At 34.7% G+C, this 17,525-nt stretch overlaps 1 protein-coding gene across 6 annotated transcripts in view; it reads left to right on the top strand.

The window, feature by feature from the left end:
• ANKS1B (ankyrin repeat and sterile alpha motif domain containing 1B) overlaps nt 1-17,525 on the top strand; it is a 1,254,535-nt gene that overhangs the window by 531,962 nt on the left and 705,048 nt on the right. For all 6 annotated transcript variants that reach the window (XM_019038847.3, XM_019038842.4, XM_019038845.4 and 3 more), the window contains exon 11: nt 10,816-10,952. In XM_019038847.3, coding sequence (XP_018894392.2) covers nt 10,816-10,952 — 137 coding nt within the window. The remainder of the gene's footprint in view (nt 1-10,815; nt 10,953-17,525) is intronic.

Raw genomic sequence — 17,525 nt, 5'->3', positions numbered from 1 at the left:
AGAAAGAGAAGGAAACAAAAGTAAAGGAAAGGTGGGAGAGAGCACACTCTCCCAACCATCTGTTCATTGCACTGCTTTTTATGTTTGAATTGAGATCTTGGACTTTTAGATGTCCTCTAACTCTTCGAGTTTTTGACTCTTTGCTAGAACTTCTCTGGTGTAGATAAGACCAAAGTTCTTATTGGCTTGAAGCTGCTAGTCAATCATTCTACTCTTTAGCACACAGATGTGGCTTCTTGCATGCAGAGAATTTTAAAGTGACTGTAGCCTTGTGGTCTATTCTTTTTATAGATGAAAGTAGCATTTGATCATAGCCTCAAGGAAAGTAATTTTAGAAATGCAATGTGGCTGACTTTTTTTCCTAAATAGAAAAATTTAATCTTTTACAAAGGCAATTTTGTTTTCTTTTTATACACCTTTCCATCTTTCATCTGAATACTTTATCTTGCCAACATCATCTCCATTCACTTTTCCACACATATCCTGTGCTTCAGCCAAGCTGAACTATTTATAGCTTCCCAAAGGCATAATGCTCGTTCATGCTTCTGCCCTGTTGCATATTCTGTTTTCTTTGCCTGGAATGCTTCTCCCTCTTTGAGTTCTTGATGGCACTCATTCCTCAAGGCTATTACATTTTTTTTCTTCACTTTCTCTTTCTGCCCATAACCTAACTTTCTGCTCTGGCCCCCTCATTTGGTTAGTGGCTCATTCTTCTGTGTTCCCATATTGCTGAATTTGTAGCATAAGTAACACAATTTTGTAATTATATTTGCCCTTCTATATTTTCCATTAAGTAGTCAGCTCCTTCAAAACAAGGCTGAAAGTCTAAGCACCATTGTAGCACAAACATGTTGGCCATGTTATAAACGTTAACCAAACATTTACTATATTAGTTATCTATTGCTATTTGTGGCCGAAAACGTTAACCAAACATTTACTGTATTAGTTATCTATTGCTATTTGTGGCCAAAAATAACAAACATTAATTATCTCACAGGGTCAGGAAACTAGGAGGGACTTAGCAGGATGCCTCTGAGTCAAGATTTCCCGGGAGGTTGTAAGCAAGCTGTTGGCTAGAACTGCAGTCTTTTCAAGGCTTGACTGGGGCTGAAGGATTTGCTTCCAAGCTAACTCAGGTTCGGTTTCTGGTGGGCTGTTGAAATGAGGGCCTCAGCTCCTTACCATGCCACGTAGGCCTTTGCATAAAGTTGTTCACAATGTGGTTACTTGCTTTCCTCAGTGCAAGAGATCCGAGAAGGAGGACACACACAAGACAGAAGCCACAGTCTTTTTTTTATAACCTATTCCCAGAAGTACAACTCATCTCTTCTTTTTTTTTCTTTTTTATTCTTTTTATTTGAGACAGACTCTCGCTCTGTCACCCAGGCTGGAGTGCAGTGGTGCAATCTCGGCTCACTCCAAGCTCTGCTTCCCGGGTTCACACCATTCTCCTGGCTCAGCCTCCCAAGTAGCTGGGACTACAGGCACCCACCACCACGCCCGGCTAATTTTTTGTATTTTTAGTAGAGATGGGGTTTCACCATGTTAGCCAGGATGGTCTCGATCTCCTGACCTTGTGATCCGCCCACCTTGGCCTCCCAAAGTGCTAGGATTACAGGCATGAGCCACTGTGCCCGGCCTCATCTCTTCTTTGTTAGAAGCAATTCAACGAGTTCAACTCACACCCTAGGGGACAAAATTTCACAAAAGTGTGAATACCATGAGGTGGGGCTCAATTGGGACCATCCTAGAGGCTGTCTACCACACATTTCATCTGGTAAAGCTGCTGGCTAATTAAGACTTGAATATTTAACACTATTGTTGGTGATAGTAATGGAAGTTCAAGCTCGGTATATTTAAGAGAATTGTTACTTTTTAACAAACCTTCACTAGAGAAAGTAAAATGTGTTAATTATTTGGATTATTAACTAATTCTCTTAAATTACTGTTAAATATTAACTTCCTCAAGTGGTACATAGTGAGTACTTTCTCACTGAAAATACTGAAACAGGATACTTGGGCTTTTTTACTTATGATTTCTGTACTGTTTCTCCCAGAAGTGGTAGTCATGTACAATCACTACAACAAAGTTACTTTAAAATGTAAAGATTTCATTGGTCTTATTTATTTATCTATTTAATGAGCATATATTGAACAGTTGCTGTGTACAAAGGACTGCCCTGGTGTTAGATATAATGCCATTTTTTGTACAAATGACAAATTTCTAGCTTTATATTTAAAACCTTAGTTTTTAATTACACAGTGAGAATGTTCATCTATAATATGAATATGGAAATGAAAATGTATAATATAACATTCTTCTAGGTCTGTCCATAAAAGGGAAAACATTTCCATAGGAAGTACTTAAGACAGGGATCCACAAGTTATCACCAACAAACTTAATCTTGTCTACTGCTTGTTTTTGTAAGTAAAATTTTATTGGAATACAGACACACCCATTTGCTTATATATTTCCTGTGGCTGCCTTCTCGCTACCCAAAGAGAGTAGAGTAGTTGCAACAAAGATCATGTAGCCTTACAGAGCTTACAATATTAACCATCTGGCCCTTTACAGAAAAAAACTGTCAACTCTTGACTTAATACCAAAACATAAAAATTGTGCTTCATGAATTGTTAGATTAGGATTTATTAAATACTTATATTTGATGATTACTTAGTGATGCAAGTGATGCACTTAGGATTTTCCATAATAAGGCATCAAGCCACCTATCTAGTTTTATTTGCTATTATGATTATATTCATATATCTGATAATAATAGTAATAGATAATTTTATTGAGCACTTACTATGTGTCAGGCAATGTATTCACACACAGACATACACATACACACACACACACACACACACACGTATCTGTACATGCCTACATGCCTCATTTGTCTTTGTAACACTACATGAAAGGCACTGTTTTACAGAAGATGAAACTGAAGTTAAATATACCAGAATTTCAGCTTAGGGTTTTCTGATTTCAAAGCCCAAAGTCTTTGTGTATGACTCCTCCATTTCTTAGCATTTCCTCCATGAATATTATATTTTATTCAAACTGAACTCTTCTTTATTCCACAAATGTGCCTCTTTCCCATCTCTCTACATTTTGCTCAACCTGCTTCCAACTCTTGGAACGCCCTTCCCAGCCATTTCTTCATGCCTGAATTTTACTAGTCTGTCAGAGGCCTTCATAACTCCTGCCTCTTCCATGACAGCTTTCTTGAATTCCCAGCCAGAAGTAATCTCAGTCCTATTCTTCAGCTGAAAACATCTATCATGGTCCCTGGTATACTTAAACTGTTTGTTACATGCTGGGTAATGATGTTAAAATACTAGACTGTAATGTTGCACATGAATTATTTTATAGTCATAGAATATTTTTCTTCTAAAAGATAAACTATAAGTATTTTTTCTAAGGTTATTATAGACTAAACTGACATTCATAATGAATAATCTAATATGTAGTAAGGGAATCTGACAAGAAGATAGTCCTCTTATTTCAATCTGAAATTGCAAGTATATTTTGCAGTTTTCCCTAAGCAGTTTTATGTGCCTCATTTCCTTTTTATCAGCAATATTTTGTAACTGCATATGTGAAATGTAGGTTGAGCATGTAAAACTGTCTTGGTCATAGGCTGCTATTTTACCAAGTCCACTGGATAATTGGTATTTTTTGTGAATTATATTATCAAGGATATTTTGGGAATAAACCAGCTTCTTAAGACTCATATATCTTCTAGAATATGCTTCTCATTTGGATTTTCTTTGAAAAGATCATGGAATTATTATAAAAGCCAGACCAGCTTTCTTCATATTATTAAATACATTTGTGTTGGTTTCCATTGACACAGGTTTTGCTTTATCTACTTTACTTCATTTATTACTTTAAAAGGATTGCATTAAGCTAAGAGCTATATAGAGAGAAATATGACTTTATGCAAAAATATAACCTAGTCTGGAAGAGTTAATGAACAATGCAAGATAATACAAAATCAAATTATCAGTGTAATGGTATAGCTCATGGATTCAGAAGATGAAGATACTTAGTCTTTTCTAAATAGTTTAGTACTTAATTATCCACTGTCTTATACTATGTATTAAAATACTCAGAAAAAAACATTCAAGAAGCTGTTGGCTTACAGTTTGCAGGGAGTTCCCAGCATTTTCTTCTGGCTTTAGTGCAAAAGCAGTTAAGACCAGCCCTTGCAATGAATCATTCCTGTTGTGTTTAATTTTATAAGTTCAACTTAACTAGTCCGTGAGATGCCCACACATTTGGCTAAACATTATTTGGGATGTATCTGTGAAGGTGTTTTTGGATGAGATTAATATTTGAATGGCAGACTGAGTAAAGCAAATCATCCACCCTACTGTTATTGGCCTTATTCAGTAATTGCGGACCTGAATTGAACAAAAAGGCCGAGTAAAGGGGAATTTCTCCTGCCTGACCTCTTGAGTTGGAACATTGTTTTTTTCCAGGCCTTCAGACTTGGACTGAAATGTTGGCTCTTGACTTCGAGTCTGCCAACCTTTGGATTAGAATTTACACCATCAACTTCCTTGGTTCTCAGGCCTTTGGATTTACAATGGAACTACACATAGGCTGTCCTGCACCTCCAGCTTACCAACTGCAGATCTTTGGACTTCTTAGGCTCCATTAATTATATGAGCTAATGCCTTATAGTAAATCTTTGTCTAGATAGATAGATAGATAGATAGATGGATAGATCCTGTTGGTCCTATTTCTCTGGATAACTTTGAACAATACAATGTCTCAAAGGATCATCTGCTATTTCTGGAACTAAATTCTGTCCCTACCAATTTGTGTTAATAGCTAAAAGATACTGCTCTCAAATATCACGCAAGTACTCTAGATGTGTTGTCTAAAAAGGATAACTATTTGTTTTCTTGTTTTCCCTCTGGGTTTCTTTGATCTTCCATATTTTATTTTAATTCTGATGGTATTTGTTTTGATAATGGAAAAGGAAACTCATATATTGAAAACCCCTATTATGTGCCTAAAAACATACAAGTTATTTTTCTTTTATTTTATCTGCACACGTAAATGATAGAAGATGGTAGTTAATCATTTGCATTTTTACAGTTAAGAAACTTGAAATCCAGAAAGATTAAATAAATGATCTAGTGTTACACAGGCAAGTTGTTCACAGACTTCAGCATCTGGTATTAGGATATAAGTTTCGATGCTTTTAAAAATTAACATGTATTAAAAGACTAAGAGTTAGTTATATTTAAATGTGTATCTTGTAACAACAGGTTGAATAATAAGCAACACAGAATTGATGATGAAACTTACAGCAGAACAGGATTGCATGAGTCAGAACCACAAATCCAGAAATGGATCCATAAAGACTTTAGATACTGGAATTATCAGATTAAAAAATCAAAGCCAATTGTATTTGCCATTTTAATATAAAAGTAAGCTTGAAAATGTTTTTAGGAACTAAAAAATACAAACTACTGACATCATATACTTGTTTAAGGACCAAATAGAAATTTTAGAACAGAAAAGTCTACTAAAATTAAGAAAATGGTTTGATAGCAGCCTTGACACAGCTGAAGAAAGAACCAATAAACTAGAAAATAAATAGAAGAAACTATTAAAAATGCAACAGAGAGACAGAGTGAAAAGAGAGAATAAATGGTTAAAAGAATAAAGTCTGCCTAGCATTACTTCAATAGAGTCCAAAGGGAGAGAGAGAATGGGAAGGCAATATTGGAAGTTATATGGTAGAGAATTTATGCTCCTCCTATAGTCTGTCCCTTTTCTGCTGATGGCAGCTCTATCCTTTTAGTTCCTCAGACCAAAAGCCTTAGAGTCATTCTTGGCTTCTCTCTCTCTCCCTATATCCAGCACATCAATAATTTTAAAAAATTTAATTATTTTTAAATAGACAAAAATTATATATATTTATTGTGTACAACAAGCTGTTTTAAAACATGTATACATTGTGGAATAGCTAAATTGAACTGATTAGCGTATGTATTACCTCACATACTTAGCATTTTTTTTTGTGGTGAGAACTCTTAAGATCTACTCTGTTAAAGAATACAATACGTTGTTATTAACTATAGTCACCATATTGTATGATAAACTTCTTGAACTTATTCCTTCCAATTGATATTTTGTGTCCTTTGACCAACATCTCCCCAGTCCCTGGTAACCACCATTCTATTCTCTGCTTCTGTGAGTTCGACTTTGTTTAGATTTCATATATAAGTGAGATCACGTGTCGTTTGTCTTTCTGTGCCTGGCTTATTTCACTTAACACAAGGTCCTCCAGGTTCATCTATACTGATAACAGAATTCCCTTCTTTTTTAAGGCAGCATAGTATTCCACTGTATGTATATATTACATTTTCTTTCCATTTATCCATTCATCTCTTAATGGACACAAGTTAATTCCATGTCTTGGCTACTGAATAATGCTACAATAACATGGGAGTGGAGATATCTCTTCTACATAATGATTCATTTCCTTTGGATATATACCCAGCAGTGGGATTGCTGGATTATGTGGTAATTCTATATTTCGTTTTTGAGGAACTCCATACTATTCTCTCCAATGGCTGTACTAATTTACCTTCCCATTAACAGTGTACAGTGGTTGCCCTTTCTCCACACCCTTGCCAGCATCTGTTATTGCCTGTCTTTTTTATAAAAGCCATTTTCCCTGGGGTGAGATGATATTTCATTGTAGTTCTGATTTGCATTTCTCTGATGATTAGTGTTGTTAGGGATTTTTTTCATATACCTGTTGGCCGTTTGTATCTCCTCTTTTGAGAAATGTCCATTCAGATCCTTTGCCCATTTTTAAATCAGGTTATTGTTTTCTCACTATGAGTTGTTTGAGTTCCATATATTTTGGATGTTAACTCCTTATCAGAGGTATGGTTTACAAATATTTTCTCCTATTTCATAAATTGTTTCTTCACTCTCTTCATTGGTTCCTTTGCTGTGCAGAGCTTTTTAGTTTGACATAATCCCATTTGTCTATTTTTGCTCTTGCCTGTGCTTTTGAGGTCATAGCCAAAAAATCATTGCCCAAACCATTGTTGTGGAGGTTTTTCTCTGTGTTTTCTTCTAATAGTTTTACCACTTCAATTTTACACTTAAGTCTTTAATTAATTAAGAAAATTTTTTTTAGAGAGGGGTCTCCCTATGTTTCCCAGACTGTCCTTAAACTCCTGGGTTCAAGCAAACTTCCTGCCTCAGTTTCTCAAGTAGCTGGAAGTACAGACAAGTACCATTGCACCCAGCTTTAATCCATTTTGAGTTAGTTTTTGTATATAGTGTGAGATGAAGGTCTAATTTTATTCTTCTGCATGTGAATATCCAGTGTCCCAATGCCATTATTGAAGAGGGTGCCCTTTCCCCATTGTGTGTTGTTGGCACCTTTGAAATAAATTAACCAAAAATATGTGTATTTATTTCTGGGATTTCTGTTCTTTTCCATTCGTTGATGTGTCTGTTTCTATGCCAGCATCAAGTTGTTTTGATTATTATAGCTTTGTAGTATATTTTGAAGTCAGGTAGTGTAATGTGCTCAGTTTTGTTCTTTTTGTTCAAGGTTGCTTTGTCTATTCAGGAGCCATCAAAAAAATTCTTGGTCTATTTCAACAATTCTGGACATTTCAACACATGTCCAGAATCTAATCACTTATCATCAACTCCAAAATGCTAACGTCATGACCTCTAGCTTGGGTCTCTAGTCTTAACATATCTTCCGGCTTCCAAATATTAAATATTATACTATATAGTACTCAAAGGCATACCCTAAAGATGTTTTTATGGTTGACATTTTTTTTGTTTTTATTATTTATTTTTCATAGTGTCTATGTCTACTTTTTAAGTTTCTGGAAGTTGGTTCAACTATGTTTTGAAGTAGAGTGTGCTCCTGCCTCAACTATGCCAATCTTCTTCAGGCTCTGTTTCTATGAACCCAATCATACCTATGCATATCTTTTGCATACCTGCTATGACATGCTAACTAGCAGAAGTATAACATGGCATCAGTCTGAAATTTGAATCCTTTTCTGCCAGTAACTGACAATATAACTTTGAGATGAGTTTCTCTGTAAAATAGGGATGATGATAGTGGAATGTATTTTGTAAGTTAATTTGGGTATTAAATGAGATTCAATAAGTAAAATAATTTAACATGGCTTGTCTGCACATAATAAATGCTCAATAAAAGTTATCTATTATTATGTCACTCCCTACTCAGTCTTCAATATTTCTCATTGCCTACAGAATTAAGTATGTTTATATTCTAATAAAACTTCCTTTCACTCATTCAAACTTATCTCCAGTTTTTTTGTATATGAAATAACAGCTTCAACTGTGCTCTTCCTACCTTCATGCCCTAATATCTAATGTTTTGTCCCAGCTTTCTTGCCTGAAAACTGAAGCCTTTCACAGCTATCTTCTGTCCAAGCCATAGTCTGATTACTCCCCCACCCCACCCTGTTTTTTTAATCATGCTTCCTTTATCTGTTATCAGTTGTCAAGTTGTATTGCATTATAATTTGTTTACATGTCTGATGACACATTTAAGAGTATACTTTTGGGCTGGGTGCAGTGGCTCATGGCTATAATCCTAGCACTCTAGGAGGTTGAGGTGGGTGGATCACTAGAGCTCAGGAGTTCAAGACTAGCCTGAGCAATATGGCGAAACCCCATTTCTACTAAAAATACAAAAAATTAGCCAGATGTGGTAATGTGCACCTGTAGTCCCAGATACTCAGGAGGCTAAGGTGGGAGGATCACTTGAGCCTGGGAAGTTGAGGCTGTAGTGAGCTGTGTTCATGCTACTGCACTCCAGCCTGGGTGATGGTAGTGAGACCCTGTCTCAAAAAAGAAAAGGAAAAAACCCAACAGTATACTTCTCAAGGGCAGGGATTCTTTTGAAAAAAATTCATAGATTTTATTTTTAGAACTTCTTAGACTCACAGAAAAATTGAGCAGAAATTACAAAGTTCATATATTCTCATACACAAAGCCTCCTCTACTATCAACATTCTGCTCCAAAATGATACCTTTGTTATAATTGATGAAACTACATGGACACATCATTATCACCCAAAGTTTATAGTTTATACAGGTTCATTCTCGATTTATACATTCCATGAGTTGGACAAATATATAATGATGATGTATACTCACCATTATACTGTTAAATATAATAGTTTTACTGCCCTGAAAATCCTCAGTGCTTAACCTATTCATCCCTACCTGCCTCCAGTCCTTGGCCAGAGATTCTTCCTAGTTAATCTTTAGAACATAACATAATATTTGACTCATAGTTGCCCCAAATAAGTGTTTTTACATGTGTAGTTTTTAGATGAATGAAAGAAGGAAGGGATAGGTTGGAGAGAATCAGAGCATCTTGCTGACTAATGTTTTGTGTGTTTCAATATTGACTCATGGTTTTCTAATCTACTCAGAAGACCACCCCATCTCTTCTGCGATGCCAATTCAAATCCCACCTTTTCTATTAAATCTTAGAAGAGTGTGCTCTGGACACTTTTAAGACTTATTTTATGAGTCATCCAAGTAATTCTATGTGTCATACTTGAATTTTTTGTTTTATGGGCCTTTGTCTGGATTCCTCAGTGAGACTGAATTATATTTTTATATGGTAGGTAGAGTTTTATGATAATTCATCCCTTTGTGTTTTATGAGGAAAAGATGCCTTGATGAATTCCTGTATTTCACTGGGGATTGTAGACAGTGATCAGGAACAGAGAAACTTCCTGGTCTATAAAAAATTCAGTCTCAGTCTCTTTTGCAATCAGTTCAGCTAACTGTCTAGGAAAGAAAATTATTGGGAACTAATTAAAAACAACAGAGAAGTAAACTTTTTATTTTTTATTTTTTTTTTGCAGATTTGAGCTTGCAGCAGTTTTCATAAAAAGCCATTGAAGTTTGCCAAATTGTTGTTAAAATAACTTTTCTATGTGCTACCAGAAGTTATTTATAGAATAATTTTCATCCTTTCCCAAGTATTTTAAACATTCTAAAATGGTATCTTTGATGTTATTTTGCTTTAATATGAATTTAAGAAAAAAATGTTACACATGTTGTTGATTTTCAAGTCATCTTTTCTTTATTCCCCCCCCTCCTAAATACTGAACATAAGAGAAGATTAATTTAGATTCTGAAATTTTATTCATTTAGCTTTGACCACATAGGATGCTATACTTATCTAGGAGTGATAATTTTGTGTTTATCTACATCATAAAACCATTTTGCACAAATTTCAGTTTTTCATCAAGCTTCATTCACTAGGATGCTTTTCTATAGTTTGTGGGATTTCTAGGAAAAGTCATTTGAGGAGGCTTGAATTTGGATTTTATGCATCAGGGAGATATAAAACTCCTACTTTAATAAATATTAATACTCATTTAAGAGATTATTGGGAAAGCTTTAGCCCAATCATATCATAAAATTATATTCTTTTTAGTTAAGGTAAGGTTTTAGTTATTCATGTAGTAGTAGCAGTCTTAAGAGCTATGTGGATAATCTATCATTATGAATTGAATAAAAATACACTTGTCTCAGAACAACATTCCAGGGGGTGATAGTTACCATTTTAGAAGGAAACAAAGCATTCAAAAAACATTATCTTTAAAATATACCACTGAGCATATTCCTCATTATGATCTTGTAATTGATACCAGTTTTAAAAGTTGAAATCTCAATTTATGTTCAGAAAATTAATTTCAAGTCTTAAAAGGTAAACTGAGTGATTAGGTTCATGGCAGTTCTATTTTTATTTGCAGATAATGCCTCTGAGGTAGCAATTACTACTCCAGGAACTAGTAACCATAGAAACAGCTCAACAGGCCCAACACCTGATTGTTCACCTCCATCCCCTGATACTGCCCTCAAAAATATTGTAAAAGTCATTCGACCCCAGGTAAGTGCCCAGAATGGCATCATTTTCCCTCTAATGTGTTTTGATTTGAATCAATGCATGTACATCACTTATATTGCAATGCCTGGACTATTTTATGTGGTATGTCAATGGATTTCTAAATTAAAAGAGGGGACTCAGAAGAGGATGTTTGCTTCCTTTGAAGTTGGTGATAAACACTGAAATCTGCATTAGTTTTTGGAAAAATGAATTGTGCCTATTACATGAAGCAGTGAGACTTAGAAAAATAGCTATTTTACATCATTTTTCTCTCACAACATTTTAATAATTATGCTCCAATTATTGAGCTGTTACATATTTTCTGGTGTTTCCTGATCCTTTTGTCTTCATTCTTCTGGACAATGCTGCATGGTTTGTGATTATTTCTCTGTCGTCCAACCCAAGTGATTTTTATATTTCTCTATCTTCTCTATCCTTATGGTTTCAATGAATATTGTCTGCATTTAATATTGCTCCTTGTTTTCCTCCAGTGTTCCCAGTCCTCTAGCTAGTCTCTCTTTATCCTTTGTTCTTTTTTCCATTCCTGTCTCTTTCCTGTATGGATTTCTCTCTTTTCTCCCTTCTCTTTCAGTTGGATTTTCCAGTAGGCGGTTTGCAGGCAAGCTTTAGAAATATCATTGGGACAAGCTGTTCTGTGATATTTCATTGAAAATAGCACTTATAAAGCTGTTTGCATTATATTTTTGCCAACAGATGGACCCAGAACACGAAATTGGTGGTGTTCTCAACCTGGCTCATTCTGAATGGGCCTCATAAAATCCAAGACAGGAGGACTTTGGATTCAATCAATGCCATTCATCATCTACTTAGATATAGAGTATGAATAAATCCTTTGAGCCAAATTGTAGGGAAAATGTGCCTTTTAAGACTATTTAGGTCTAAATAAGCAAGATTTGTTTAATATTTTTCCTTGTTTAACATAAGTTATTTTAGATCATTTTTATTATAATCTTCATCCTCATTGATAAAATGGCACTTAAATTTTGGATATCCACTGCAGTTTGTAGAACACTTTAATATAAATTGTTTCCTATATCCTTCATCAATTCAACTGCAATTTGTGTTTCAGTGTTTATAGATAGCATCACTGGTACTCCAAAGGGGCTACATTGTCCAACTGATTTGGAGTTTCTTTTTTTTTACTTTAGTATATTTGCCTCTGCCAGTCCTCCTCAGAGGTTAAAAATATCCTCATGAGGTTGTATAATTTGACACATCTTTAGGAGTATGGAATATGCAGGTTCAGGGGCATTTAGGCACAGGTAACATTTGACATAGTGCCCCAATATGTGGAGAAGAAAAATGTTTTCAAAAATGTCCTCTTCTGCCAGGCACAGTGGCACACGGTTGTAATCCTAGCTACTCGGGAGGTTGAGGCAGAGAATCACTTGAGCCCAGGAGTTCTAGACCAGTCTGGGTAGCATAGTGACACCTTCATCTCATTACAAAAAGTCCTCTTTTTCAAGGAAATTTGATGGGGTCTGTTTGCTTCAAGATAAACCTCACTAAACCCATATTTAGTTGCTGTCTGTCATGTTCGTTGACATTGGTTCTCTCATATGAAGGTGTTTCTGGGGTTAATGTGTTTCTAGTGCATTTCTAGCATTTTAAAGCTATTTAAGTAAGACATTGTTCTATATATGTTAATAAAATTCGTTATTAAATATATTTGTTTTTATACCAATGTAGATTCTCTAATGTAAATGCACTTCGTCATTCAATGAATGAAAAACAGATTCTTTTCTATAGATCCATGATCTGAATAACTGAGGCATTATTTCATAAATCCTTCTCTGCATATTCTAATTGAGTTTAGGTTCACCTGGTGATCTTTGAAGAAATCTAGAGGTAGAATTAAAGCCAGAAATTCCATCTTGACCCAATTTCTTGGTGCTGTCGTTACTTAAATGTTTATCTTAGTAACTGACTCCACCTTTCTTAAATGTTATAACAATGCTTTAAGAAGAAAAACAAATAAGTGAGAAAGTTAAGTAACTCAGGATGATGGTGTTTAAATTAGAACCAATGCAGCCTGTATTTATGTAATAGAACAATAACAGCTATATATCTATATATTTTCTTTCTCTCTATATAATTGCAGAAAGAATATAACTTCAATTAGGCTACTCTTTCTTCCACTCTGGAGACATCGGTGCATGACTTATTTCTCCATATGAGTTATGACCTTCAGGGGGCTCCTCATTCATTGTAGAAAGGGAGTAGAATATTCACATGGAAATACTTATGAGAGAGTATTCGGGTAGGACATGAGGTTTCAGGAAAGGATTTGAAGACTAGAGGATGTGCATAGAGGATGGATGGATGGATAGAACAGGAGACTCCTGCTGTGTTCTGACAAATCACAGGTGTGTCAGGGATGGAAAATGGTTGAGAGCTACTGTTCCAAAGAAAAGATAATTATTGATGAACTTATATAAAAGCCTATATTTTAATCACAGGTTTAATACTCTAACATATTTGTTAATTCTGGTTTTCTATCTGAAAATGCAAAAAGTGTGGAGTTAGATTGATTTATGGGTATTAAAGACCGTTCTAAAAAGTTATTTATTAAAAATTAATAATATGATCGAAATGATAATTTCACTTTTAAAACTTGTGTTGAACTTTGAAAATGAAAATGTAAATGTGACCCTTATTCATGAATTTACAATTCTTTGACGATTAGCTGATGTATTCAGTCTTTTATTGTGGGAAGACTGATATTGAGTAGGTGAGGTAACGGCAGAACTTTTATCTCATTCACTGAAAATAGATACTACTTAGATGTAGCAAATTGGTTCCTTTTCCTTTGCCTCTTGTATACCTTTATGTAGTTTATTGTCTTGTAACTCTACCTGTAAATGGAGAGCATCCATTGTAACGAAGGAGTCCTTGCTTTCAATATGAGATAGGCCTGATAACACGTTGCATGTGTTTCTGCTTAGTTAATTACTTGGAAGCTGCTGGCTTCCCAGTGCTTTGTTGAGTTTGTTTTTATTCAGCATATGCATTAACTAAGTCACAGCTGTTAGTTCTGCATCCTGTGTTTGATCTTTTTCACCTTTGTTTCTTTCAGTTATTTCACGTCTTAAAATCCTCTAGATTGTGAAACAATCTATTTCAAATTCAGAGTGACTGAAATGGTTATTACTCTTTTCTCTGTGTTTCTCTCCAGTATATTAACCCACAAGGCTGAATTTTTCTACTTACTTGTCCTTAAATACTTGAAAAAAAAAAGTCTTTGAAATATATATTAGATAGGTCTATTGACATTCCAGTTATCTTCTTTTTACTGAATAGTTACATGTTACTTGTGTTGGCTTTGTTTTTAAAATAGTTCCTCGTGAAACATCTTGTTTTTCACAATTGAAGAATCAAATACACAGATCTTAAGTATATAGCTTGATGAACTTTAATTATTTACATAGGTATAACACCACTCAAAACAAAATATAGAACATTGCCATCACCCCAGAAAGTTTCCTCTTGCCCCTTTCTAATTAGTTGCCCTCCTTCCTGCCTTGGAGGCAAGAATGTTCAGATTTTTATCATCATGTATTAGGATTGGCTATTCTTGGACTTTATATAAATGGAATCCTACGGTGAGTATGTTTTCTGTGTGCGTATCACTGTTTGGGTTTCTTTCACTCAACATAATGGTTTGGAAATTAATCCATGTTGTTTCTTTCATGGTAAGTGGTTTACCATTGGATTAATATACTATGGTATATTACAATTTGTTCATTAATTCTCCTGTTGATTGATCCTTGCGTTGTTTCCCATTGTTTACCATTATGAGTGAATATGCTATGAATATACATATGTAAGTGTTTTTTATAAACATATGTTTTCATATAGATAAATAAGAATGGCATTGTTGGGTCACAGGGTAGATGAATAGCTAACTTTATAAAAAGCTTCCCAACAGCTTTCCAAAAAAGTTGTTCCATTTTATAGTCACCAGTAGCAATGTGTGAGAATTTTCATTTCTCCACATTCTCGCCTTTTAAACTTTTTTATTTTAGCCATTCTTCTGGGTGTGAAATGATTTCTCATTATGGTTTTAATTTGCATTTTTTCTGGTGACTAATGATGATGACTACCTTTTTCTGTGGTTATTGCCAATTCTTAGATCTTCTTTTGTGAAGTATCTGCTCACCTCTTTTTTTTAGGGGTGTTCAGCTTTGTGATTGTTTATTTGTAGTAATTCTTTATAAATTCTTCTGTAACCCCACAAGATATGGGTCCTTTCTCAGGTGTGTGCACTCTAAATATTTTCTCCTACTCTGTGATTTGCCTAAACATTTTCTCAAGTGCCTTTTGATGAGCAGAATATTTTAATTTTTATGTCAGATGTATCATTTTATTCTTCTATGGTTAGTGTTTTTGTGACTTGTCCCAGGTTGTAAATATATGCTCCCACTTTTTTCTAGAAGTTTTCTCGTTCTGGTTTTTATATTTAGGTCGATAATCCATCTCAGATTGCTTTGTGTATGGTGTGAGGTAGGGGTCAAGATTTAATTTTTGCTACAAGGAAAAAAATTGTTATTTACTGAGTTAATAATTTAGTATTATTTATTGCTTTCATATTTTAATTGTTTGTTGTTGGCATGTAGAAATGCAGTTGAGTTTTATATTACCATTTTAATTTTATTTAAATGCTAGAGTACTTGTTTGCTTTTTTAAAAAATAACTTCCATAGGATTCTTTTATGTCATCTTAGAATAATGATAGACTTTTTTTCTAATATTTGTGCCTTTTATTTCTTTTTCTTATTGCTGTGACTATAGTAAAATGATGCAATGAAGTGGTAAAACCAAGAATTATTGCCTTGTTCCCTATCTTTGGGGAAAGCAGACAATGTTACAGTGTTTCAACATTAACTACAATGTAGGCTATCAGTTTATTGCGTGTACTCTTGGTTCTGTTGATATGGCAGATTACATTGTTTTACTTTGGATGCTAATATAAGTAACACTTGGCTATAATGTTTTATACATTTTATATAGTCTTTGGTGCAAGAGACACTTTGGATAAAGCATTAGCAGTAGATAGATGGATTAGGTCTAAGGGAGCCAAAGATGACTAATGATTTGAGCCTTGTTGATTGGGACTTTGGAATGCTACTAATAAGGATAGGAAAGAATTGAACAGATGTTTATTTTGTTGAGGGAGAAGTTGACATGATAAATTTGGTTTTGTAGACTTACTGAACATGAAGCATGATATACAAATTGGAAATATTGGTATGGGGTTCTGGAGAGAGTTGAGGGCTTAAGGTAAAGATTTTATTCTCATTCGTAAAATTCAATGATGAAGAGAGATAGTACCAAAGACAGAATTCTGATAAATGTTTACACTAAAGGAGGATAATTATATTTTTGGAGTACCTAATATAATTTAATGTTCATGATGCTTTTTGGAATGGATATTTTCATTTTATAGGTGAGGAAGTTGAGAACCAGGAACTTAAGTAATTTCCTCACATGTACTTTAGAAAGAAGTCTTTAGCAAAAAAGAGAGAGAGAATCATTGAGAAAAATAAAAGAAGAAAGACAACTGTTACTGTGGATATAAAGAAAAAAAATTTTAAAGTGATTAGTCAACACTGTCAAAACTTCCAGGAAGGTAGAGGAGAAGAGAGACCAAAATGTCACTTTATTTGGCAATTATGAGGGCAGAGACCTTCAAGAATGCAATTTCCTTCAGGTGAAGAATGTAGAAGCTTAAGATGAAAGGAATTGAAGAGTGGGAAAAGATACCCTGATTGTAGACTAATCTTTTTAGTAGTTTGATGGTAAAAGGAAATAAGGCAGTATGACAGCATGTTAAAGGATGAGCAGAGGTGGGGAAACAGTTTCTGGTTGCAGAGAATGAGAAAGAAGAGCCTAAAAGTTGACTGAAGAGACATGAATGATAGGGACTCAATTGTTAAATATTTTGTTAGGAGGTGTGTATAAATCTAATTAATTCCAAAGTTCAAACAAACTAACATTAGCAGTTGACAGAACACTGGATTCCTGGTCTGTGCTCTGGGTGGTGGTTTTAGCTAGATGGATTTTTACACTCCTTTCCCTGTTTCATGATAGAAATCAAGTCTAAAATAGAAGGGGGCTCTTGAGAAGTGACCACGGGCAGAAAAAGAGGCTATTTTGGCACAATACCACAGACAAGTAATCTAAATGGGCTCAATATTGAACAGAGATTTTTAGCATAATGAGCATAAGAATATCCTAAGAAGTCAATCTGGAAAATTTGAAATTCTGTACTATCATCTGAATATTTGTGTTTTCCCCAAATTTCTATGTTGAATTCAAATCCGCAATGTAATAGTATTAAAAAGTGGGGCCTTTAGGAGAGGATTAGGTCAGATGGCAGAGCTCTCATGAATGGGATTAGTTCACTTATAAAAGAGGCCCATGGGAACTTGTTCACCCTTGCAACACACGAGGACACAGCAAGAACTCGGCAATCTGCAATCTGAAAGAGGACCTTCACCAGAACCCAACCAAGGTGGAAACCTGATCTTGGACTTCTCAACCTCCAGAACTGGGA

Source organism: Gorilla gorilla, chromosome 10, assembly GCF_029281585.2.
Source record: "Gorilla gorilla gorilla isolate KB3781 chromosome 10, NHGRI_mGorGor1-v2.1_pri, whole genome shotgun sequence".
In the NCBI taxonomy this organism is placed as follows: Eukaryota; Metazoa; Chordata; class Mammalia; order Primates; family Hominidae; genus Gorilla; species Gorilla gorilla.
Note: the sequence above shows the minus strand (reverse complement) of the source record. Positions and strands in the feature narration are given on the sequence as shown.